Below are 27,272 nucleotides of genomic sequence, written 5' to 3'. Positions count from 1 at the left end.
ACTTTCATGCTCCCGTGTCCCACCATGTTTTTGTTGTCAAAATTAATATTTCCTAGTGAAGTAAGTAGTTCCAACAATTGTGATTTTCCTTACTGAGATTTTAAAATTTAATTTAATTCATTGTTTACTTCAGCCTGTCAGTCACAGCATTGCACTGCACTTCTAGAAAGATTGAAAGCAGCAGTAATTTTACTTTAAAAGAAAAACGTAGATATAATATGACTGGCTTATACTTAACTCTTTCTTTATTGCTGTATCCCTCTCATTTAGTTTATTCCTAATAGGTTTATGGTAGCTGAAATAGCACAGTCAATTTCCTTTGGCTCATGTTTAATTACACTACATGCCAAAGGGCAGTTTTTTTTCCCTCACCAGTATTCCACCCTTTCCTCGGAATTAATTGACTCTTCATCAAGGGTTTAGATGGAGTAAATAAAGAGAAACAGTTTCCAATGGCTGAAGGGCACAGATTTCAGGTGATTGACAAAAGAACCAAAGGCGATATGAGGAAAAACATTTTTACACACAGTCATCATCATCATCATCATAGGCAGTCCTTCGAAGTCTAGGAGGACTTGCTTCCACTCTAAAGGTGAGTTCTCAGGTGACAGGAATTACAGTCTCTGTCACTGGTGGGGCAGACAGTGGTTGAAGGAAAGGGTGGTCGGGGAACCTGGTTTGCCGCACGCTCCTTCCGCTGCCTGTGCTTGGTTTCTGCATGCTCTCAGCGATGAGACTCGAGGTGCTCAGCGCCCTCCCGGATGCTCCACTCTGCCTCCACTTTGGGCAGTCGTGCGCCAAGGATTCCCAGGAGACGGTGGGGATGTTGTACTTTGTCAAGGAGGCTTTGAGGGTGTCCTTGGAAGTGTTTTCTCTGCCCACCTAGGGCTTGCTTGCCGTGTCGAAGCTCTGCGTAGAGCGCTTGCTGATAGGTGGATACAAATTCAATCGCAGCTTTCAACAGATAACTAGATAAATACTTGAAGGAGAAACAATTGCAGGGACATGGAGAAAGAGCGGGAGAGTGCGACTAACTAGATTGCTCTTCGAAAGAGCCAGCATGGACTCAATGGGATGAATGGCCTCCTTCTGTGCTTATGATTCTATGATTCACTAGAGTACATTTCCATGGATACAAGCCATCCTCAGCAGCTTATCGAAGTGCCCATTATTTATTTGTGATCCTTGTTAGGCTATTTGACTACGGGGGCATTGTGCTTCATCCTGTTCTCTTGACGTTCAAACAAACACATCCACACTTTCAATGATAATTACTGGACAAGGATTAGGAGTGGGAATGTTGGCCGACTTCTCCCCCTCCCCTCCTTTTACTGAGGATAAAAGTATCGCCCTACTGCTACCTAGCTACGTTCAGTCCGGGCATTGAAGCTGGGTCTTGTGTGTGTGAGTGACTCAGCTACTCACTGATTACATTTGCTGAACCATTGGGAAGCCCACCAAAGACCAAGTTGAGGCATAAATCTCAACATACCTCAGGAAAAAATTTACCCAAGGATGTAATAAGTTTATCAACATGTCTTTTTTCACTTTGTGTATTTGTGAAATCTGATTTAGAGGCTCAATCGTTGAGTATATTCAAGACCGAGATCGATAGGTTTTTGGATATTAAGGGAATCAAGGGCTATGGGGATAGTGCAGGAAAATGGAGCTGAGGTAGAAGATCAGCCATGATCTTCTTGAATGATGCATCAGGCTTGAGAGGCCGAATTGCCGACACTTGCTCCTATTTCCTATGTTCTTATGCTGATAAAAGGTCGACACCTGGAATTTCCTTGGGGTTTCTTTCTGGTGTAACTTCGATGGTAATGGCTGTTTATGCTATTTCTTCAGGGTTTCTGTAAGAGATCAGGAGAACACATGCTTAATATAGAAGAGGCCTTGTAAACAATCAGAACATACCATCAGTGAATCTTTCCAATATTTTTTATTGCTAGGTTTCAAGACTGAGTATGTGTTATAACTTTTATGTCATCAACTGCTTCCAGCTGTCCTCCAAAGCATGGGACAGTCAGTTGTCCAATAAGTATCATCGTCCATATTGTTCTGTTTATATTGTCTCGCCTGAATAATTTTCCACAGATCATCTGCAGCCACAGAGCCTCTGTTCTTAATTACCCTCACTTCTGTCATTTTCTCTCTCTTTCCCTTGCAAACACAAACTGAGCATCCTTTTTTACAGGAACTTTTGCACCCTCAGAATCAACACTTGATTCTGCCTTTAAATGTGGCACCCAATAGGATGATGGGCCAAATTTTCAAAATGTAGTTGAGTACCCGTCTTCTGTCACACAAATAGAGTCAACATTTTACAAGTCGATCCTAGCAGAAACATGACGTGACTTGCCTCTAATTCTCATTCTGTACTTAAGAGCTTCCGAACTCATTCAGGTGCTTGGTTGACCCCATCTGAACCACATTTTTTAAGTCTTGCTTTCTCTTTGCTCACTTCTGTCATCATCCACCTTCTGGACTTTCTCTTGTCGTAGATGGTCATTGCTTGGCACATGTGTGACAATTTTACTTTCTCTTGTTGGAGATATTCATTGCTTGGCACATGTGTGACAATTTTACTTTCTCTTGTTGGAGATATTCATTGCCTGGCACTTGTGCGGCTCGAAAGTTACTTTCCACTTGCCAGCCCAAGCCTGAATTTTGACCAGATCTTGTTGCATGCGGATTCATTCTCTACAAATCAGAAATTTCTCATCTCTTCAGTGCCAACACCAATGTGCCTCTGAACCCCCATTTTCACAGCCACCTTGACTCTACCCTTTATTTAGTTGCCCACTTATTACACTTCCTTCCAGATCTTAATGTGTCACTCTGTATCATCTGTAGGATTTAGGAACATAAGAACAAGAGTACGCTATTCATCGATTGGAGCCTATTCCACCATTCAATTAGATCGTGGCTGATCTGCAGCTCAATACCAATCTGCCCTTGGTTCCATAACCCTTAATACCCTTGCCTAACAATCAATCTTAGCTTGTACATTACCAACTTTAAACTCTTCTGCAATAAATAAATGTTTAATGTGTGCTCCGTGTTTTGGACAAGGAATGGATATGGCAAGCATGAATTCCTTGACTGCTACCTGATTCCTGCTGTGAAACGTAATTAACTGTGCTGCGAAGATCCGTATGGTTGAGTTGAAATGAATATATTTACAGAATCCCAGATAAATGCTTCAGTTTTTCATCAGCTGTAACCACAAATTCAAGCTTAAAAGGAGAGAGACAGTTCTCCGTTTCCTATTACCTAGTTTTCTGATTTTCTTTCTGTTTGCAGTGTTGTTCCATTCATCGACTTCCATTCTGCAGTAAATTCACACTTTTAGAAGCAGCACAGAAATACTTTGAATAGTGGGCACAAGGGAAAAATGTAGAAAGTCCAGAGATTGGTATGAAAGACAAATCAAATTATCAGTTCTCATTGCTGTGGTAGAGACACGTAGCAATGCAAGGGTATTTTGTTGCACATCAACCTAAATGTCAAGGATTTACCACCACATGAATACTCAGTCTTTGTACAAAAAATCAGTATCCTTTGACAGAAGCTCCTACTTGGAGAAAGCTTGACTGATGCTGCTGTCATAATCTGCATTTACAAAGATCCAGCTACTTAGCTTGGTCACCACAAGTTATGCTAGGGCAGACAGGTCGTGATTTTAACCCTACTCGCTCAATGAAGGTTGAACAGCTTCCCACTGGTTCTGTAGTTTAGTTCCACTCCAGCGGGGAGCATGTTGACTGTGAGGTGGAGCATGGCAGCGAGGAAGATTGAGAAGAGGGTTGGGGCGATGATGCAGCCCTGTTTGACCCCGGTCCGGACGTGGATTGGGTCTGTGATGGATCCGTTGATGAGGATCACGGCCTGCATGTCGTCGTGGATCAGGCGGAGGATGTTGACGAACTTTTGGGGGCATCTGAAACGGAGGAGGATACTCCATAGACCCTCGCAGTTAACAGTGTCAAAGGCCTTTGTAAGGCCTGATAAAGTGCAACATGTGAAAATGTCACACTACATGTTCACTCCATCCAGTAAGCGCAGGTGTTGCTGGGGCTCTGTTCAATGACTGCTCTTGCCTTTGCTTAAGCAAGATGAGATTAATGGTAGAAACATGAGCTGCTATAGTATTGTTTGAAAACGCCAGTATAAAAACCAGTGCTGCTTTACATGTTGCTTGTCCTGTATGTTGGAAAAAATCCCAAAGTATTCTCATTTTTATGTGCAAAAGTTAAAACACAGTGGGCTAAACATTCATTTGCTTATCGCCACTCATTAGCGCCGCGCTGTCAGTGCCTGCCGTAAACTTCATTGGTGGTTCAGCGGTGGCGCTATCGGTAAAGGCTGCGCACTCTAGCGCCACCCACTTGGTGATGTCATGAGTGTGCAACGCCATGTTAGTGCCGCGATCCCGAATTTCACTTCTTTCGCCTGCCGTAGCGCCTGCCGCTATCACCAACAGGGAGCAAGCGTTCCATGGAAGCTCCCGGGGTGATATAAAGCCGGAGCAGGTGGGTGTTGAGTGTAAAATCTTTTAACATTGCGATAATTGTGAGAGGTCTGACATACTGCTCCTGATGTTTCCAATGCTCCCTTCAAATTACACTAATTTTTCAAGTGGTCCAACTGATCTTCCCTTTAGGCGCTAGGTTGCCAGTTTCCTAGCGCCAGACCTTCATTATCCCTGCAGCGCTAACGTCCCGTAGCACCGTATGAGTAATGTGGAACACTTCCCTCAGCACTCAACTCCCCTCTTGGGGCGCTAATAGTGAATATCCCGGTTGGAGGATATCGCTCGGTGCTAAAATGAGTTCCCAGGCAGTGTCACCACCTCAAACCGGGCTATAATGAATTTTTAACCCACTAGTAACGATTGTTAAATAATCTGCAGCCTAAAACGTCCTCCTCATTCTTCGAATATTTCTAAGTAAGGATTGTTGAAAGAAAGAAAGACTTGCATTTATATAGTGCCTTTTACACCCACCGGACATCTCAAAGCGCTTTACAGCCAATGAAATACTTTTGAAGTGCAGTACCTGTTGTAATGTGTGAAATGTGGCAGCCAACTTGCTCACAGCAAACTCCCACAAACAGCAATGTGATAATGGCCAGATAATCTGTCGGGATAAATATTGGCCAGGACACCGGGGATAACTCCGCTGCTGTTCTTCGAAACAGTGCAATGAGATCTTTTACGTCCACCTGAGGGGGCAGACAGGGCCTCGGTTTAATGCCTCATCCGAAAGAAGGCCACTCCAACAGCTCCCTCAGCACTACACTTGAGTATCAGCCTAGATTTTATTTGAACCCACAACCTTCTAACTCAGAGCCGAGAGTGCTGCCCACTGATTCGAACATTGGCCCCAAGTTTCCACACGCTACAAAACGGGCGCCCCTCCGAGCTGGGCGCCCGTTTTTCGCGGCAAAAACAGCGCCTGAAAAAAAAACTCGCAATTCTGGAGCGCCCTGCAGCTCCGTGTCTGCTTGACGCGGCGCCCAGGGGGGCGGAGCCTACCACTCGCACCGATTTTGTAAGTGGAAGGGGGCGGGTACCATTTAAATTAGTTTTTTTCATGCCGGCAACCCTGCGCGTGTGCGTTGGAGCGTTCGCGCACGCGCAGTGTGAAGGAAACATTGGCACTTGGCCATTTTTGTAGTTCTTTGTAGCTGTTTAATTTTTGAACATTTTTTAATAAAAGCACATTGCCATCAGCACTGAGGCTTCTTGCAGCAGTGAGAAGGCTGCAGGAAGCCTCAGAAGTTGAGGCAGTCGTTTCCCGACGGCCTCTCCCTCCCCCCCTCCCCCCCCTGCCGTCGGGAATGGCTGCTCAACTTCTGAGGTTTCCTGCAGCCTTCTCACTGCCTCCTTCCCCCCCTCCCCCACCCGCCATCGGGAACGGCTGCCTCCTCCCTCCCTCCCGTTCGCGGGAACGACACCACACCGCTGAGCTGACTGAAGCACTTTCACACAGGTAGGAAGATGGTTTATTTAATCTTTTCTTTGCTTATAAATGTTTATTTAGGTTGGATTTATTTGTATAATATTTGTATAAGTATAAATAAGGATTTATTGTAGAATTTAATGATTTCCTTTCCCCCCCCCCCCCCACTTCGTTCTGGACGCCTAATTTGTAACCTGCACCTGATTTTTTTAATGTGTCGACAAGGTTTTTTCAGTTCTACAAAAATCTTCACTTGCTCCATTCTAAGTTAGTTTGGAGTACGTTTTCACTGTGGAAACTTTGAAATCAGGCATCAGTGGCCGGACACGCCCCCTTTTGAAGAACAAATTCTGTTCCAAAGTGAAACTGTTCTAACTGACTAGAACTGCAGAAAAAAAATGTGGAGAATTGCGATTTCTAAGATAGTCCGTTCTCCACCAGTTGCTCCTAAAAAAAAATCAGGCGCAAATCATGTGGAAACTTGGGCCCATTAAGTCATGCATAAAGCTGCATGCTTGGCCACTGTATCTCAAATATGTGTTAGCTCAGCTTAGATTGTAGCACACTGAGTAATTTGTAAGTTTAAGTTCTATATCTTGATTGCATAATTTAGACTGAGGTGCCAATGAATGAGGGGGCGTTGCCTTATATTGAACTATTCAGGTGGATGTTAAAGATCCAGTGGCACTATTTGGTGTGCTAGTGAACATTCTTCTCTCAATCAGTACTGCAAATAAAACATTTAATTGCCAGTTGTCAGTGGTACATTGATGAAGTGCTAAGCTATTTAAATGCAAGTGTTTCTTTGTCTTTCTTTCCAAAAACACAATTCCAGCTAATCTTGTATCACAGTATCTACCAGAATTAATTCTGAGACAGTTGTATTTGCAGCTCTTCATGATTAAACAATGAAACAATGAAAACACCAGTTTGCAAAGGAATGCACTTTTTTTTACATTAAAAAAACACTTGTACAGAAATAATAGAGAAAAAACATCAACACAACACCTTGTACTTATATTGCATCTTTAACGTAGTAAAATGTCCCAAGGTGTATCACAGGACTGTTATCAGACAAAAATCTGACACCAAGCCAAAAAAAAGGAAGGTATTCGAACAGGTGACCAAAAGCTTAGTCAAAGAGGTAGGTTTCAAGGGGAGAGAGAGGCGGAGAGGTTTTGGGTCTGCTTTTTGGATTTGAAACCAGCCCAGACTAACGGGATGAAACACTGTTGACGGCAAGGAACCCGTATGAAATAAATTTGGGCAATGTCAGCGCGGTTCCATGCGGCTATGGATCCACAGCGCAAAGCTGCCCGGTAATTGCACTATATTAACCAGCGAGGCCGGTAAGGTGGCCGAGATGAGAAATGCATGATGTCTTGCTTGATGATGCTTCCTGAGGACTGATGGCTAAGGCACATGTTTGGAGCAGAGCTGAGGGTATCTCTGCCTTTAACTATGCTGTACTTGAACTGGGATTAATTAGCGCTGACACTGGGTGTTTTCTTTTCCCTTTACAGCAGCCTGCAGGAGCTGTTCAGTTAGTCATTGCAGCAACGAGGAAGAAGGAGGATGAGGTATCTGTTGGCAGCACGCCTTTGGCAATGCAGCAGTCAAATCAGGCCTCTGAATACGCCAGCAGTCCTGTCAAAACAAAAACAGCAACAGGTAAGTTATTTTAGTTTTAACTCAGTACATCATATGTGATTTAATCAGCTGTACAAATGTTAAGATGTACTTGACGACATTCCCAACAAATGTTGATCCAGGCCATAAGAAAATAGTTTCAAGCATTTTGAATTTTTAAAAAAACATGCTTGGAATTTTGAACTAATATTGATCAATTTTATCGCGGGGGATGAGGTATAAGCGTGGAATATGCTCGCAAAGAATAAGTTTCAGGTGGACAATTAATTGGCAGTTGACAGCAAATGTGATTGAAAGTAAAAACCCATCTGATTCACTAATGTCCTTTCGGGAAGGAAAGCTGCCATCATTATCCGGTCTGGCCTATATGTGACTCCAGACCCACAGCAACGTGGTTGACTCTTAACTGCCCTCTGCAATGCCATGGCAAGCCACTCAGTTGTACCAAGCCGCGACAAAGCAGCTGTTCAAGAAGGCGGCTCACCACCACTTTCTCAAGGGCAATTAGGAATGGGCAATAAATGCTGGCCTTGCCAGCGACACCCACATCCCGTGAACAAATATTTAATAAAAATGGCTCAGGCAATTTCTGACTGGTGATCCCGGACAATAGACAGAGAGTGTACATCATTGTCTTGTAATCCCCTAATCTTAATCTTTGAAGATGTGAAGTAAAGAGGCTTGGCAGATATGCCTAAATAAACATGGAAGACTCATAGAATCACAGAAATTTACAGAACTGTAGGAGGCCATTTCGACTCATCGTGCCCACGCTGGCCAACAAAGAGCTATCCCGCCTAATCTCACTTTCCAGCTCTTGGTCCATAGTCCTGTAGTTTACTGCACTTCAGGTGCACAACCAAGTACTTTTTAAATGTAGGGAGGGTTTGTGCCTCTACTACGCTTTCAGGCAGTGAGTTCCAGACCCCCACCACCTTCTGGGTGAAGAAATTTCCCCTCAAATTCCCTCTAAACCTTCTACCAATTACTTTAAATCCATGCCTCGTTGTTGTTGACCCCCTCTGCCAAGGGAAATAGGTCCGTCCTATCCACTCTATCTAGGCCCCTCATTTTATGCAGCTCCAAAAGGTCTCTCGGCCTCCTTTGTTCCAAAGCAAACAAACCCAGCCTATCCAATCTTTCCTCATAGCTAAAGTTCTCCAGTCCAGGCAACATCATCGTAAATCTCCTCTGTACCCTCTCTAGTGCAATCACATCTTTGCTGTAATGTGATGACCAGAACTGCACACAGTACTTTAGCTGTGGCCTAAATTGTGTTTTATATTGTTCAAGTATAACCTCCCTGCTCTTGTATTCTATGCCTCGGTTAATAAAAGCAAGTATTCCGTATGCCTTCTTAACCACCTTATCTACCTGGCCTGCTACTTTCAGGAATCTGTGGATGTGCACTCCAAGGTCCCTTTGTTCCTCTACACTTCTCACTATCCTACCATTTAATGTGTATTCACTTGCCTTATTAGCCTTCCCCAAATGCATTACCTCGCACTTCTCCGGATTGAATTCCATTTGCCACTGTTCTATCTACCTGACCAGTACATTGATATCTTCCTGCAGTCTACAGCTTTCTTTTTCATTATCAACCACACAGCCGATTTTAGTATCATCTGTAAACTTCTTAATCATACCCCCCTGCATTCAAGTTTAAATCATTGAAAACCAAGGGACTGAGTACTGAGTGCTATGGAACCCCACTAGAAACAGCCTTCCATTCACAAAAACGCCCATCAACCATTACCCTTTGCTTCCTGCCTCTTAGCCCATTTTGGATCCAACTTGCCACTTTGCTCTGGATCCCATGGCTTTTACTTTTGTGACCAGTCTGCCATGTGGGACCTTATCACAAGCCTTGCTAAAATCCATAGACACTACATCAAACGCACTACCCTCATCGACCCTCCTTGTTACGTCCTCAAAAAATTCACTTAAGTTCGTCAGACATGACCTGCCCTTAACAAATCCATACTGATTGTCCTTGATCAATCCGTGTCTTTCTAAATGAAGATTTATCCTGTCCCTCAGAATTTTTTCCAATAATTTTCCCACTCCCGAGGTGAGGCTGACTGGCCTGTAATTACTCGGTCTATCCCTTTCTCTTTTTATTTTAAACAAAGGTACCACATTAGCAGTCCTCGGGCACCACACCAGTAGCTGGAGAGGATTGGAAAATGATGGTCAGAGCTTCTGCTCGACCTCTTTGGCTTCTCTTAGCAGCCTGGGATACATTTCATCTGGGCCTGAGATTTATCCGCTTTTAAAGCTGCTAAACCCCTTCATACTTCCTCTCTCACAGTTTATTTCATCTAATATTTCACACTCCTCCCTGCTTGCAATGTCTGCATCGCCCCTCTCTTTTGTGAAAACAGACATAAAGCATTCATTAAGGAGTTTTCCGCCTCCACACACACACAACCTTTATGGTCTCTAATAGACCCTATTCTTTGTTTAGTTTTCCTCTTGCTCTTAATGTATTTATAAAACATTTTTGGGTTTTCATTGATTTTACTTGCCAACATGTTTTCATGCTCTCTCTTTGCTTTCCTAATTTCCTTTTTAATTTCACCTCTGCACTTTTTATACTCCTCTAGAGTTTCTGTAGTATTGTGCCTGGGGATCCTTGTGCATGAATCCCAAAAAGTTAGTTTGCAGGTGCAGCAGGTAATCAGGAAGGCGAATGGAATGTTGGCCTTCATTGCGAGAGGGATGGAGTACAAAAGCAAGGAGGTCCTGCTGCAACTGTACAGGGTATTAGTGAGGCCGCACCTGGAGTACTGCGTACAGTTTTGGTCACCTTACTTAAGGAAGGATATACTAGCTTTGGAGGGGGTGCAGAGACGATTCACTAGGCTGATTCTGGAGAAGAGGGGGTTACCTTATGATGATAGATTGAGTAGACTGGGTCTTTACTCGTTGGAGTTCAGAAGGATGAGGGGTGATCTTATAGAAACATTTAAAATAATGAAAGGGATAGACAAGATAGAGGCAGAGAGGTTGTTTCCACTGGTCAGGGAGACTAGAACTAGGGGGCACAGCCTCAAAATACGGGGGAGCCTATTTAAAACCAAGTTGAGAAGGAATTTCTTCTCCCAGAGGGTTGTGAATCTGTGGAATTCTCTGCCCAAGGAAGCAGTTGAGGCTAGCTCATTGAATGTATTCAAATCACAGATAGATAGATTTTTAACCAATAAGGGAATTAAGGGTTTCGGGGAGCGGGCGGGTAAGTGGAGCTGAGTCCACAGCCAGATCAGCCATGATCTTGTTGAATGGCGGAGCAGGCTCGAGGGGCTAGATGGCCTACTCCTGTTCCTAATTCTTATGTTCTTATGTGCCCTCGGTATCTGTCATAAGCCTGCCTGTCTTTCTTTATCCTACCCTGTATATGCCTTGACATCCAGGGGGCTCGAGATTTGTTCGTCCAACCCTTTTTCTTTAAGGGAACATACTTGCTCTGAACCCTCCGGATCCCCTCCTTGAATGCCTCGCACTGCTCTGACATTGATTTACTTTCAAGTAGCTGTTTCCATTCCACTAAATCACCTTTCAGCTTATCAAAATTGGCTTTTCCCCAATTGAAAACTTTTATCCCTGGTCTGTCTTTGTCCTTTTCCATAACAACCCTAAATCTAACTGAATTATGATCGCCTGCACCAACATGCTCTCCCACATTTAGGACGTTATCAAGGATTTTGTAACCAATGAGAATACTATGTTGGTGGTGGAACCTGGAGCGTTAAAATAGGCAAATTAAATTGGTGCTTTTACAGCTGTTCCAATACAGTCTTCATATTTATAAGATCCTTTGAATTTTAAATGGACTTTCCAATATTTATCTCTTTCATAAGTCCTGTCAAAATTTCCATTTCTCATGCGGGCTGATTTATTATATGTTTACACAACATGTACAGGCGTTTCACAGCTAAATAAGCGCTGTTTCTCTCGCAGGCTTCTGTCAGTCAGTACCTGGTGTATGAAGGCACATTATTAACGTCTGATGATGTGACTGAGAAAGCTTTTTTTTTAATTGGAGGAAATGTCTTGCCTATTACTGTGGGATTATTTGTAAATACAAGTTCTCCACAGGCCTAAAATGGTTAATTCAGACATAATTTTTCAGTATTCAATATTCAACACGAGAAATATTTTCACTTCCCCATGCGTGCGAGAGAGTGGGAGGGGGAGGGAAGAAAGAGGGCAAGAATCCATGAAGTTGAATTGTTCACCTTAATATTATTTGACTTTACAAACTTTGAACATCTTCTCATTAGATTCAGTTTTATTTAAACAGTAGCCGTGGTCATCATTATCATAGGCAATCCCTCGGAATCGAGGAAGACTTGCTTCCACTCTTAACATGAGTTATTGGGTAGCTGTACAGTCCACAGTACGAGAACGACAGTCTTTTTCACAGGTGGGGCAGATACTCGTTGAGGGAAGGGTGGGTGGGACTGGTTTGCCGCACGTTCTTTCCGCTGCCTGTGCTTGATTTCTGCACACTCGGCAGCGAGACTCGAGGTGCTCAGGGCGTTCTTTGGCCAGGGTCGCCCAGGTGTCAGTGGCGATATCGCACTTTATTAGGGAGGCTTTGAGTGTGTCCTTGTAACGTTTCCACTGCCCACCTTTGGCTCATTTGCCGTGAAGGAGTTCTGAGTAGAGCGCTTGCTTTGGGAGTCTCGTGTCTGGCATGCGAACTATGTGCCCTGTCCAGGGCCGTGCCATGAACCTTGATGACTAGGGGACAGTGCTGTGCGGTAAGGACAGGCTGGTGGAGGACCTTTGTCTTGCGGATGTTTAGCGTAAGGCTCATGCTTTCTTACGCCTCAGTAAATACGTCGACTATGTCCTGGAGTTCAACCTCTGTATGTGCGCAGACGCAGGCATCATCCGCGTATTGTAGCTCGACGACAGAGTTGGTGTGGTCTTGGACCTGGCCTGGAGACGGCGAAGGTTGAACAGGTTCCCACTGGTTCTGTAGTTTAGTTCCACTCCAGCAGGGAGCTTGTCGACTGTGAGGTGGAGCATAGTAGCGAGGAAGGGACTAGCCGTGGTAGGGATTATTTGTTTGTCTTGTTTATGTGTACATGAAGAGTGATGCTTCTTATCCCTAATTTTTTCACCAAGGATCATTTTACGATCAGTAAAGAGAGATACCATTTGGCCTGTTGTGTCTGTTATATGTTTACATTGAAACTATAGCCTCAATGTCCCTGCTCGTTCACTGAAGCCTTTGAAACTTTTCTTGAAGACGTTATCTAATTATGTCTTGAATGTTGTAATTGACTCTCTTCTTCTTCAACAACCACTAGTGATAATACCGCTCAATTTCTGATTGGAGTGGAGTGTAGAATGTTTCAGTGCAAGGGGTGTCGCAGTTGTGTGGGGCGGACTGGTTGGGCCGGGATGCTCTTTACCTTTCCTTCATTGTTCGTAGGTTTATATGTAACCTTTAGGGCTGCTGACCGAGGGCCGTGTGGCTCTTTGTCGGCCGGCACAGACACGATGGGCCGAAATGGCCTCCTGCGTTGTGGATTTCTATATTTCTAACCCTTAGTGTAAAAAACATTCTTCCGATCTGCCCCTCTGTCAGTGATTTACATATCAGCGGAAATAATTTTTCGCTTTGTCCTCAAGCCCTCCCGAAAATTTGAACATTCATATTGGATCACCCATGTAATATTATCACCGGAAAGGGTGATAATATTACATATTGACACAAATGATATTGTGGTTAGCACAATGGCAGGTCGATAAGGTGGTTAAGAAGGCATAGGGGATGCTTTCCTTTATTAGCTGAGGCATAGAATACAAGAGCAGGGAGGGTATGCTTGAACTGCAGAAAAACACTAGTTAGGCCACAGCTTAGAGTACTGCGGCAGTTCTGGTCGCCGTGTTACAGGAAAGATGTGATTGCATTAGAGAGGGTACAGAGGAGATTTATGAGGATGTTGCCAGGACTGGAAAATTTTTAGCTATGAGGAAAGATTGGATAGGCTGGGGTTATTTTCTTTGGAACTGAAGAGGCTGAGGGGGAGATTTAATTGTATAAAATGATGAGGCCCAGATAGGAAGGACCTATTTCCTTTCGCAGAGAGGTCAATAACCAGGGAGCTGATATTTAAAGTAATTGGTAAAAGGATTAGAGGGGAATTGAGAACTTTTTTCCACCCAGAGGGTGGTGGAGCTCTGGAACTCATTGCCTGAAAGGATGGTGGAGGCAGAAACCTTCATTGCATTTAAAAAGTACTTGAATGTGCACTTGAAGTTTCGTAACGTGCAGGGCTACGGACCAAGAGCTGGAAAGTGTGATTCGGCTGAATAGTTCTTTTTCGGCTGGCACAGACACGATGGGCCAAATGGCCTCCTTCTGTGACATACATTTCTATGATTCTATGATGCTATCTGGCCCTTTGTCTCGCATTTACGGACCAGCGGAAATAATTTTTCGCGATTTATGTCCTCAAACCCTCCCAAAAGTGTAAACACGCATATTTGATCACCTCTTAACTCTAATAAGAAAGGATGGTAATATTGCACGTTGGCACAATTGATATTGTGCTTGGCATGATGGCACGACTGAAAGGGAATACAAAAATATGGTGCATATGTTTCAAGCAAAAGCTGCAAAGGTGATTGTATCTAAGTTGCTTCCAGTGTTATCTGGGGAAATGGAGAGAATGAGTAGCACTTCAATATGTGGTTATTAAAATGGTGGATAAAAGAGAAATTAACTTGATGGACAAATGAATGTTTTTTTTATAAGTGGAAAGAAAATTAAAGCAAGGTTAGGGTGCATCTAAGCAGATAAAGGGGCTAAACCATGGGTGTAGTGTGTGATGGGTGTAACTAGGATTCATTTAATCAAAAAAAAGGGAAAATGACAATCCAAGGTGAACAACATAACTGCAGAATGAAGGAAGCAATATTAATCAGGGTGAAGACAGGACTATAATTAATCTCAAACTAGGTGGAGGAGAGGCACTCTTGATAAGGAAGGATTTAGCAGCTATTGAAAGAGTGGCTATAACAGCGGCAAGCGAGTTGCCAGAAGCAGTTTGGATGGAAACTTATTAATTATAAAAATAACATCATCATCATCATAGGCAGTCCCTTGGAATCGAGGAAGACTTGCTTCCACTCCTGAAGTGAGTTCTTACGTGGCTGAACAGTCCAATATGAGAACCACAGTCCCTGTCACAGGTGGGACAGATAGTCATTGAAGAAAGGGAGGGTGGATCAGGTTTGCCGCATGCTCTTTCCGCTGCCTGCGCTTGATTTCTGCACGCTCTCGGCGATGAGACTCGAGGTGCTCAGCGCCCTCCCGGATACGCTTCCTCCACTTAGGGCGGTCTTTGGCCAGGGACTCCCAGGTATCGATGGGGATGTTGCACTTTATCAGGGAGGCTTTGAGGGCGTCCTTGATAAAGTTTCCTCTGTCCACCTTTGGCTCGTTTGCCGTGAAAGAGTTCAGAGTAGAGCGCTTGCTTTGGGAGTCTTGTGTCTGGCATGCGAACAGTGTGGCCTGCCCAGCGGAGCTGATCAAGTGTGGTCAGTGCTTCAATGCTGGGGATGTTGGCCTGGTCGAGGACGCTAATGTTGGTGCATCTGTCCTCCCAGGGGAACAACATAATAGTTGGTAACTGCTACTCATCCCATCTCAAAGTGAAAGAGTCGGGAATGAAATGTTTGGCAAATTACAGAAACCCAGGAATATATGTTTACAGCGAATGGGTTTTCCATTGGCGAGAGTGGAAAGAGAGAGCCAACAGCTTGCATTTATATAGCGCCTTTAACGTAGGAGAACATCCCAAGGCGCTTCACAGGAGCGTATCCTAACATCATTCAAACAGATTATCTGGTTATTTATCTTATTGATCGACCCGGTTTTCCTATCTGTTGAAGTCATGTAAAGGAAAATTGGCCGGGGTATAAACGGGCGGCCAATGCTTTGAGTCTCCGCCAAAGGTGGATATCATCCCTAAAAGGTACTATTTAAATGGAAGTTCTTACATTTTTTCTTACAGAAAGTGCAGGAATGATGCCATTTACAGTAAGCATGAGCAAAGAACGGTGTGAGAGGACTCTGGTTTTAACAGAACTCCAGTGCTAAGAAACCGGCTGTTCATGATTTAATTTTTTTATTTTGTGCAACTGTACCAGTATATCAGACATTTCTGCCAGCAGGAGGGATCAAAACGCATTATTCTGCAGGCCAATAAGATTGAGGAACGGGCTGTCTTCGATCTGCAGACTTTCGTAACTTCCTGCGCCCATCCACAAAACTTACCGTCCCTCCTAATTTAGTGTGATCCAAAAACTTGTTATATATAACTCTCTATTCCTTCATCGAAGTAATTGATATATACGGTGGGAATCTGAGGCCCCGGTACAGATCCCAGGGCAACACCACTTGGCGCATCTCCCAATCAGGAAGCGTCCCCTTTATCCCGATCACTGGCCAGGATTTTAACCAGCAGCGGGTTTCCGGAGGAAAGTGGCACTGGCGGGTTAATTTCCCGCCTGCCTGTGGCAGAATGAAACCCAACTTATTTTGAATGGCTGGGCCTCATTTAATTCCTACCGGCCGATTTTCCTCCTGGAAGTCAGCAGGGAGCGGTGGAAAATCACACGGCATAGGGGCCTCCCACCGCTGGCAGCTAAAGGGAGGGATCTGTCTGCCGGGATGTCCTGCGGGGGTTCCGTGATTGGGAGGGGGTCCAAGATCCAGGCAGCAGAGGCTTAAGCTTTCGTTATGTGGCCTGGAACAGCTCTCCTGCACCTCCTGGTCCCACAAGGACATTAAAAAGAAATATGTCTGTCTGTCTGTCTGTCTCTGTGTGTGTGTGTGTGTGTGTGTGTGTGTGTTTTTATATATATATATATATATATATATATATAAAAGCTGACCCCAGTTATCCACACCACTGTATTTTCCTGGTGCGAAACTCCTTGCTGATTCTTACTGAGGCCGGCTTGTAAAAATTGCAGGCATCTCCCAATTATGTCATGGGGATGACAAAGGCCTTGTGGACGCGTGTGCTTGCTGCCTGTTCAGTGGAACAGATAAAAGTTGCGGAAAGTGAGCTCTCGGTGGCTCCAGAGCGGATAAGCTGGATGATTTAAGGTAATTGGCAAAATTAAATAAATCTGAAATCAAAAGCTAGTATCAGAACATAAGAAATAGGTGCATGAGTAGGCCATTTGGCCCCTCGAGCCTGCTCCGCCATTTAATAATATCATGGCTGATCTGATCTTGGGCTCAGCTCCACTTCCCTGCCTGCTCCCCATAAGCCTCCACTCCCTTATCACTCAAAAATCTGTCTCTCTCCACCTTCAATATATTCAATGACCCAGACTCCACAGCTCTGTGGGGCAGAGAATTCCAAAGATTCAATACCCTCTGAGAGAGAATTTCCTCCTCATCTTCATTTTAAATGGGTGACCCCTTATTCTGAAACTATGCCCCCTAGTTCTAGATTCCCCCACGAGGGGAAACATCCTCTCTGCATCTACCTTGTCGAGCCCCCTCAGAATATTGTATGTTTCAATAAGATCACCTCTCATTCTTCTAAAGTCAAATGAGTATAAGTCCAAGGTACTCAACCTTTCTTCATAAGTCAACCCCTTCGTCTCAGGAATCAACCTAATGAACTTTCTCTGAACTGCCTCCAAAGCAAGTTTATCCCTCCTTAAATAACGAGACCAACTGTATGCAGTACTCCAGGTGTGGTCTCACCAATACCCTGTTCAGTTGTAGCAGGACTTATCTGCTTTTATACGCCATCCCCTTTGCAATAAAGGCCAACATCACATTTGCCTTCCTGATTACTTGCTACACTTGCATACTAACTTTTTGTGTTTCATGCACAAGGATCCCCAGGTCCCGCTGTACTGCAGCACTTTGCAATTTTTCCATTTAAATAATAATTTCCTTTTTTATTTTTCCTGCTAAAGCGGATAACCTCTCACGTTCCCACATTATACTCCATCTGCCAAATATTTGCCCACTCACTTAACCCGTCTATATCCCTTTACAGATTTTTTGTGTCCTCACAATTTGCTTTCCCACCCATCTTTGTATCATCAGCAAACTTGGCTACATTACACTCAGTCCCTTCATCCAAGTCATTAATATAGGTTGTAAATAGTTGAGGCCCCAGCACCGATCCCTGTGGCACCCCACTAGTTACTGTTTGCCAACTGGAAAATGACCCATTTATCCTGACTCTGTTTTCTGTTAGTTCGCCAATCCTCTATCAATGCTAATATATTACCCCCAACCCCATGAACTTTTATCTTGTGCAGTAACCTTTTATGTGGCACTTTATCAAATGCCTTCTGGAAATCCAAATATTCCACATCCACTGGTTCCTCCTTATCCACCCTGCTCGTTACATCCTCAAAGAACTCCAGCAAATTTGTCAAACATGATTTCTCTTTCATAAAACTATGTTCATTCTGCTTGACTGTATTATGATTTTCCAAATGTACTGCTACTGCTTCCTTAATAATGGACTCCAGCATTTTCCCAACGACAGATGTTAGGCTAACCGGTCTACAGTTTCCTGCTTTCTGTCTTCCTCCTTTTTTAAATAGGGGCATTACATTTGCGGTTTTCCAATCCGCTGGGACCTCACCAGAATCCAGGGAATTTTGGTAGATTACAACCAATGCATCCATTATCTCTGCAGTCGCTTATTTTAAGACCCTCGGATGTAAGCCATCTGGTCCAGGGGGACTTGTCCACCTTTAGTCCCATTATTTTACCAAGTACTTTTTCTTTAGTGATGGTGATTGTTTTAAGTTCCTCCCTCCCTTTAGCCCCTTGATTATCCACTATTGGGATATTTTTTATGTCTTCTACCATGAAGACCGATACAAAATATTTGTTCAACGTCTCTGCCATTTCTCTAATTCCCATTATTAATTCTCCAGTCTCATCCTCTAAGGGACCAATGTTTACTTTAGCCATTCTTTTCCTTTTTATATACATGTAGAAACTCTTACTATCTGTTTTTATATTTCTTGCTAGTTACTTTCATAATCTATCTTCCCTCTCTTTTTTTTAGTTGTCCTTTGCTGTTTTTTAAAAAGTTTCCTAATCCTTTGGCCTCCCACTAGTCTTGGCCACTTTGTATGCCATTGTTTTCAATTTGATACCATCCTTTACTTCCTTAGTTAGCCACGGATGGTTCTCCCTTCTCTTAAAGTCTTTCCTTTTCACTGGAATATATTTTTGTTGAGACTTATGAAATATCTCCTTAAATGTCTGCCATTGCTTATCAACCGTCTTACACTTTAATCTATTTTCCCAGTCCACTTTAGCCAATTCTGCCTTCATACCTTTGTAATCTCCTTCATTTAAGATCAGGTCACTGGTTTGAGATCAAATTTTCTCACCCTCCAACTGAGTTTCAAATTCAACCATTCAACCAAAAAACAGGAAACTATAGACCAGTTAGCCTAACATCTGTGGTTGGGAAAATGTTGGAGTCCATTATTAAAGAAGCAGTAGCAGGACATTTGAAAAAGCATAATTCAGTCAGGCAGAGTCAGCATGGATTTATGAGGGGGAAATCGTGTTTGACAAATTTGCTGGAATTCTTTGAGGATGTAACCAACAGGGTGGATAAAGGGGAACCAGTGGATGTGGTGTATTTGGACTTCCAGAGGCATTTGACAATGTGCCACATAAAAGGTTACTCCACAAAATAAAAGGTCACAGAGTTGGGGGTAATATATTAGCATGGATAGAGGATTGGCTAACTAACAGAAAACAGAGAGTCAGGATAAATGGTTCATTCTCGGGTTGTCAATCAATAACTAGTGGGGTGCCGTAGGGATCAGTGCTGGGACCCCAACTATTTACAATCTATATTAATGACTTGGAAGAAGGGACTGAGTGTAACGTAGTCAAGTTTGCTGATGATACAAAGATGGGAGGAAAAGCAATGTGTGAGGAGGACACAAAAAATCTGCAAAAGGACATAGACAGGCTAAATGAGTGGGCAAAAATTTGGCAGATGGAGTATAATGTTGGAACGTGCGCGGTCATGCACTTTGGCAAAAAAAAATCAAGAACAAATTATTATTTAAATGGAGAAAAATTGCAAAGTTCTGCAGTACAGTGGGACCTGGGGGTCCTGGTGCATGAAATACAAAAGGTTAGTAGGCAGGTACAGCAAGTCATCAGGAAGGCCAATGGAATCTTGGCCTTTATTGCAAGGGATGGAGTATAAAAGCAGGGAAGTCTTGCTACACTTTTATACAGGGTATTGGTGAGGCCACAACTGGAATACTGTGTACAGTTTTGGTTTCCATATTTAAGAAAGTATATACTTGCTTTGGAGGCAGTTCAGAGAAGGTTCACTCGGTTGATTCTGGAGATGAGGGGGTTGACTTTTGAGAAAAGGTTGAGTCGATTGGGCCTCTGCTGATTGGAGAGGAATGAGAGGTGACCTTACCGAAACGTGTAAGATTATGAGGGGGCTTTACAAGGTGGATGCAGAGAGAATGTTTCCACTTATAGGAGAGACTAGAACTAGAGAGCCATAATCTTAAAATAGGTGGCCGTCCATTTAAAACTGAGATGAAGAGGAATTTCTTCTCTGAGGGTTGTAAATTTGTGGAATTCTTAACCGATAAGAGGATAGGCGTTATGGGGAGCGGGCAGGGAAGTGGTCCTGAGTCTATGATTGGATTAGCCATGATCGTATTAAATGGTGGAGCAGGCCCGAGGGGCCGTATGGCCTATTCCTGCTCCTATTTCTTATGTTATTATGATCACCCTTTCCTGGAGGATACTTTACTATGAGGTTGTTTATTATTCCTGTCTCATTACACAGTATCAGGTCTAAGATAATGGTGTCCATAAAACTGGCAGATTGTCATAAAAACCCATCTGGTTTGCTAACGTCCTTCAGAAAAGGAAACCTGCCGTCGTTACCCGGTCTGGCCTATATGTGACTCCAGACCCACTGCAATGTGGTTAACTCTTGACTGACCTCTGAACTGGCCGAGTAAGCCACTCAGTTGTACCAAACCACTACCATAAAGTCAGCACTATGGGATTACACAAGGTCTGCAGCAATTGAAGGGCAAAAAAGAACCACAAGGGAGATGAGGAGAAACATTTTTAATGCAGCGATCTGGAATGCACTGTCTGAAAGGGCAGTGGAAGCAGATTTTTTAGTAACTTTCAAAAGGGAATTGGGTAAATACTTGAAAGGACAAAGTTTGCAGGGCCATGGGAAGAGCAGGACAGTTGGACTCATTGGAAAGCTCTTTGAAAGTGCCAGCATAGGCACGATGAGCCAAATGTCGTCCTTCTTCTGTGCTGAGTTTCTATGAACTGGTTTCTGCTGGTCATGTGTCTCCTGCTCCCAGTCAGGTATGAATCCATGTCACAAAGTTAACTCCAGTTTCTGTGCACTTTCATTGATGCTAATGGTCTTCATATTGACAACATCCATGGACTCAGCCTTATCCATCAGCTCGTGACCATCTCAAAAAAAAAATCAACCAGATTATTCACAAATCATCACAAATTCATGCTGACTCTCCTTGATCAAGACATACTTATTCAAGTGCTCAGTCCCTGATGATAGATTCCAGTAATCTCCTCTCATATTATGTTAAACAGACAGATTGGTAGTTACCTGGTTTCACTCACTGCTCCCCCACCCCCTCCACCCACTTTCTTAAATAATAGTGATATTTGTAGTTTTCCAATCCAGAGACACAATTCCTGGATTGAGAGAACTTTGGAAAATTCTGACTTGTGCATCAGGTCTTGGGGATTTGTTCATCTTAAGTTCCATTATTTTCTCCATTATCATTTTTTACTTCTATTAAACCTCATAAGTTCCTCCACATGACTTATTTTTAGGTTATTTTAGTAAGTTATATAAAATACTCTGTCTTTGCTGATCTCTGAACAGCTTTTAAAAGTAAGTGTCTGGGAGACCTCTTTCTGTATTTGTAAACTGAAGGTGACCATTTAGATTCCCATTCCTCAGTCATAAGATTCAGTCTACTCTATTTATGTGAACTGAATGCTTTGGTCAGTACTTTCCTGGAATTGTTTTGTACTTGAGGAAAGATACTAATTGTCTGATTAATGTTTCCTCGGTCCTAAGCGCTGGAACTCCCTGCCTAAACCTCTCCACCTCACTACCTCCTTCAAGACGCTCCTTAAAACCTACCTCTTTGACCAAGCTTTTGGTCACCTGCCCGAATATCTCCTTATGTGGCTCGGTGTCAAATTTTTTGTCTCATAATACTCCTGTGAAGCCCCTTAGGACGTTAAAGGTGCTTCATAAATACAAGTTGTTGTAGTAGTAAATTCAGGCAATAGATTTCAAGACTCGGATCGATTAGACTCTTAAGGGAATCAAGGGATATCGGGATCTGGTGGGAAATTGTTGAGGGCAAAGAGCAGCCATGATCTTGTTGAATGGCGGAGCAGGTTCGAGGGGCCGAATGGCCGACTCCTGCTCCTATTTCTTATAGATTTTCTCTATTTGGCTCGCTTTGTTTCTAGCGGCACATCCATGAACATGAACTGCTATTGTGTCCTTGTGATATATATCTATGTTTGGAAATAGTTTGTTTTCAGATACGATGTAATTATGTTTTTTACGGGCTGAACTCTCTCTTAGCTTTTCCCCCTCACTCGCTGCCTCTGTCTTTGAATCTTCCTTGTGCCCATTGTTTCTCTCAAGTGGTGACTGACATATACTTTAATTTGGGGTAATGTATTTTTCGGGTTTCCCTACTTGACCTGGGATTGTGGTCGGAAAGAGAAGTAGTTTGTGGGTCTGATTTTTAAATGATTTCTAATACCAACTAGGATGGTGTGAATCGGAGATGAGGATGGGAATATCATTCATTTTCCAGTTAAAGATAAATAATGCACCTCATACTGCAGCCCTGAAAAGGTATAACATATCCAAAGGTTCAATACATTCTAACTGTATTATCGAAATGAAGTGCAGTATGTTGATATTTTGAGGATAAGCTTACACCAATTTAATAAGTCCCACTCCAGGGACATGAGCACATAAATCCAGGCTGACACTGCACTACTGAGGGAGTGCTGCACTGTCGGAGGGGCCGTCTTTTGGATGAGATGTTAAACCGAGGCCCCGTCTGCTCTCTTTGGTGGACTTAAAGATCCCATTTTGAAGAAGAGCAGGGGAGTTATCCCCGGTGTCCTGGCCAATATTTATCCCTCAATCAACATAATAAAAACAGATTATCTGGTCATTATCAAATTGCTGTTTGTGAAAGCTTGCTTGTGCGCAAATTGGCTGATGTGTTTCTTACATTACACAGTGACTACACCTCAAAAAATATTCCATTGGCTTTAAAGCGCTTTGAGATGTCCAGTGGTCGTGAAAGTACTATATAAATCCAAGTCTTTTTTTCTTTTTTAATAAGAAGAACGCGCTTCCATTTGATGCCTTTCATAACATCAGGACGTCCTAAAGTGCTTTAAAGCCAATGAAGTACTTTGGAAGAAATGTATGAAATGTGACAGCCAACTTGCGCACAGTATAGTCTCATAAACAGCAGCGTGATAATGTGTTTTTAGTGATGTTGGCTGAGGGAATACTATTGACCAGAACACCAGGAAAACTGTTGCTCTTCAAATAGTGCCACAGGATCTTTTACGTCCACCTTCGAGGGTTTGAATGTCTCATCCGATGGACGGCGCAGCACTCCCTTGGTACTGCACTGAAGCGCCAATCTGGATTATGTGCTCCAGTCTCTGGAGTGGGACATGAACCCACAATCTTCTGACGTGAGAGTCAAGTGTGTTGCCCCTCCAAGGCAAGGCTCATGCCTGATAAATACATCCAAGTTTTAGGAGAGATTAACACATATAATATCTACAAAAAACTGGTTAGTATGTCTTGTGTAAACTTAAAATTGAAATAAAAAATACTGTAAACGACACTACTTTTGTCCAAAATAACTCCCTAAAATATTAGTGAAATAGCCAACAAGGTGAAAAAAATGCAGTTCCCTGAACAGTCAGAATGTATAGTCTGTTCCTAATATCAGTTAATTATAAGTAGACATTGATTTGTCATTATGGAAGTATTTGTATAATTTGTAGTGATCGGAGTACAACCTAGTATAAACAGAATGATTGCTTTTCGAGAAAAAAATAAACCCCCATAGTTAACAATTACTGTGTTGTGGAACAGATGTAAAACACTGAAGTATTTCCTGTTGTAATTGGATTTAGCATGGGTTTTTTTTTAAATTGCTGTAATTATGACACTGTCAGCTGGAGTAATCTGCATCGTAAGGTGATTGCAGTTCGATTTCCAAGTCGGCTTTCGCGCCTGCAGTACTTTCTCGAAAGATTTTGTGTGTGTTTACTGTTGAACAATGAGTTTCGTTTCTGAGAGAAACACATATACGGTACAGAGTTGATGTGCAGTGAATGGAATCTTTGAATTTTTTTGGAGGGTGAGAGTGCTTTCACTGGACACTCTGAAGCCATTAGTGTTTGGAATCTTTCAGCATGCTCATTCTGTTTACTCGTGCTATTCAGAATTATGCTGTCATTTCAGGCTTTCATTTCCAAATGAAGTAACTTTGTGGCACAGAATTTAGACCTAATGAATAAAATATGTGATTTGATGTTGGGAACAAGTCAATGAAATAACTTCTTCAGAAAATCCCCTTTGGCCCATGAAGCTTGCTGCTTCCATCTAAGGTACAAACCATCTCCTTACTTTTTAATTCCTGCAGTTTCAGGGAACGTTGCTGTCCAACACAAAGGTGATCAAGCAAAGCTACATTAAATGGTCAAAGCCAATTACTTTCCACAGACCTTGTGTTCTGTGCAGCATTCGATTATTTCCATCTCTCCTTGTCCCTGTAACTTTCAGTCGCGGCTCTAAACAACTGTTCATTCATTTTTTGTTTTGTAGGAGTAAAGTGACTGACTCTATACCAACCGCATTGGTATAGAGTATTCTATCTCTAGATTAGCTCAAGTTTACTTTGTACTCACCCTATAAATTCTGTGCTATGATGCATATTAAATAGCAGGCTTATAACCATACTATCTCTGTCTCGAAGCATTGCAAAATGTGGTTCATGTTCCCTCAGAATCTCTTTTTCTTCAATGAAAACCCAATTTAGCTGTGAGAAGTTTAATTTCCTAAGCTCTAGATCCTTCCCCCTCCCTTCCCCCTCCCCTCCCACCTCAAGTAAGAAAAATTTCAAGCTATGGATGGGATTTGCTCATCTCAAATCAATCATGAGATTAGAAATTTTTGTCCATTAAGTGGACCCCACAGCAAACTGGCAACGGATTCCATGAAAAAAGTGCAGCCACGATTTTATGGGAGCTTTATTCATGAATTGTCGTAAGAAACAGGTGCTTTTACTTCAACTTCTTTTTAAACACAGAAAATGTTTTAGTTTGGGAATCACATACATAAATGTTAGTGGTGTTTGTTTAAGTCTGTTGTCAAAGAAGTGCTGGGGGATTTCCTGAAAATTAATAAATAGTTGGAACATTATTTAAAACATTTCTTTTTCATTCTTTGTCCCTGTGTGTAGGAAAAAAACTGAGCTTTAATTGCAAACTACTGAGACTTTCTGAGAAATGCAGGATTTATGTATATAATTTCCCACCATTGGGGATAGGAGAGGAAGAAGAGTGTTAGTGGGGGACTATTCTCTGCCCTCGGCCTTCTACACTGTTCCAATGAAGCTCAACGTAAACTAGAGGAACAGCTCCTCATCTTTCGATCAGGCACTTTACAGCCTTCCAGACTCAACATTGAGTTCAACAATTTCAGATCATAACCTCTGTCCCTATTTTTTCGGATGGCAGCTGTTGATGATTCTGTTGTTCCCATTTACACCTCTAGCTCCATCTTTTGTTTCTCTACTTGTCCCATTACCGTCTCCTTTTCCCTTGCACAATCATCCCGTTTGTCATTTAATCTCTTTAACCCTATCATAGACCTTCCTTTTTGTTCTTTCCTCCCCTCCCCCCTTTCTCTGCTTCTGTACTTGCTTAAAACCATTTGCATCTCTAACATTTCCCAGTTCTGATGAAGGGTCATCGACCTGAAACGTTAACTCTGCTTCTCTCTTTTTGGATGCTGTCTGATCCGCTGAGTGTTTCCGGCATTTTCTATTTTAATTTCAGATATCCAGCATCCGCAGTATCTTTCTTTTGTTTTGGGCTATTCTTTTGTTATGCATGTTTTAGATTTTCTTGACTTTTCCGTGAATGACTTTTCCGTGAATGACTTTTCCGTGAATGACTTTTCCGTGAATGACTTTTCCGTGAATGACTTTTCCGTGAATGACTTTTCCGTGAATAACTTTATGCGACGACTTGGTCCTCTGCAATTGAAGATGAATTTACTTCCACCACAAGTAGTGGAATTGTGGAGCTATTTTAATACTTTTTTTTAAACTGTCCATGTGCAGATACTCCCAGTGAATTGTCGGAGTTGCAGTGTGCAATTTGTACTTTACTTGTCAGAATGCATCAAGGCTGTTTTATGAAAGGGAAATAGTGTTTGACAAATTTTCTGGCGTTCTTTGAGGATGTAACGAGCAGGGTGGATAAAGGGGAACCAGTGGATCTGGTATATGGATTTCCAGAAGGCATTCGATAAGGTGCCACATAAAAGGTTACTGCACAAGATAAAAGTTCATGAGGTTGGGGGTAATATATTAGCATGGATAGAGGATTGGCTAACTAACAGAAAACAGAGAGTCGTGATAAACGGGTCATTTTTCGGTTGGTAAACAGTAACTAGCGGGGTGCCGCAGGGATTGGTGCTGGGTCCTCAACTATTTACAATCTATATTAATGGCTTAGATGAAGGGACCGAGTGTAATCTAGCCAAGTTTGCTGATGATACAAAGATGGGTGAGAAAGCAACTTGCGAGGAGGAAACACAAAATCTGCAAAGGGATATAGACAGGCTAAGTGAGTGGGCAAAATTTTGGCAGATGGAGTATAATGTGGGAAATGTAAGTTTATCCACTTTTGCAGAAAAAATAGAAAAGCAAATTATAATTTAAATGGAGAAAAATTGCAAAATGCTGCTGTACAGAGGGACCTGGGAGTCCTTGTGCATGAAACACAAAAAGTTAGTATGCAGGTACAACAAGTAATCAGGAAGGCAAATGGAATGTTGGCTTTTATTGCAAGGGGGATGGAGTATAAAAGCAGAGAAGTCCTGCTATAACTGTACAGGGTATTGGTGAGGCCACACCTAGAGTACTGCATACAGTTTAGGTCTCCATATTTAAGGAAGGATATACTTACATTGGAGGCTGTTCAGAGAAGGTTCACTCAGGTGATTCTGGAGATGAGGGGCTTGATGTATGAAGATGGGTTGAGTAGGTTGGGCCTATACTCCTTGGAGTTCGGAAGAATGAGAGGTGATATCGAAACATATAAGGTAATGAGGGGGCTTGACAAGATGGATGCAGAGAGGATATTTCCACTCATAGGGGAAGCTAAAACTAGGGGACATAGTTTCAAAATAAGGGGCCGCTCATTTAAAACTGAGATGAGGAGGAATTTCTTCTCTGAGGGTTGTAAATATGTGGAATTCTCTGCCCTAGAGATCTGTGAAGGCTGGG

General features: G+C 42.7%; 1 protein-coding gene across 6 annotated transcripts in view; it reads left to right on the top strand.

The window, feature by feature from the left end:
• LOC139277917 (intermembrane lipid transfer protein VPS13B-like) overlaps window positions 1-27,272 on the top strand; it is a 1,209,249-nt gene that overhangs the window by 589,879 nt on the left and 592,098 nt on the right. For all 6 annotated transcript variants that reach the window (XM_070896555.1, XM_070896554.1, XM_070896561.1 and 3 more), the window contains exon 21: window positions 7,493-7,640. In XM_070896555.1, coding sequence (XP_070752656.1) covers window positions 7,493-7,640 — 148 coding nt within the window. The remainder of the gene's footprint in view (window positions 1-7,492; window positions 7,641-27,272) is intronic.

The sequence above is a fragment of the Pristiophorus japonicus genome, chromosome 1, assembly GCF_044704955.1.
Source record: "Pristiophorus japonicus isolate sPriJap1 chromosome 1, sPriJap1.hap1, whole genome shotgun sequence".
Classification (NCBI taxonomy): Eukaryota; Metazoa; Chordata; class Chondrichthyes; family Pristiophoridae; genus Pristiophorus; species Pristiophorus japonicus.
Note: the sequence above shows the minus strand (reverse complement) of the source record. Positions and strands in the feature narration are given on the sequence as shown.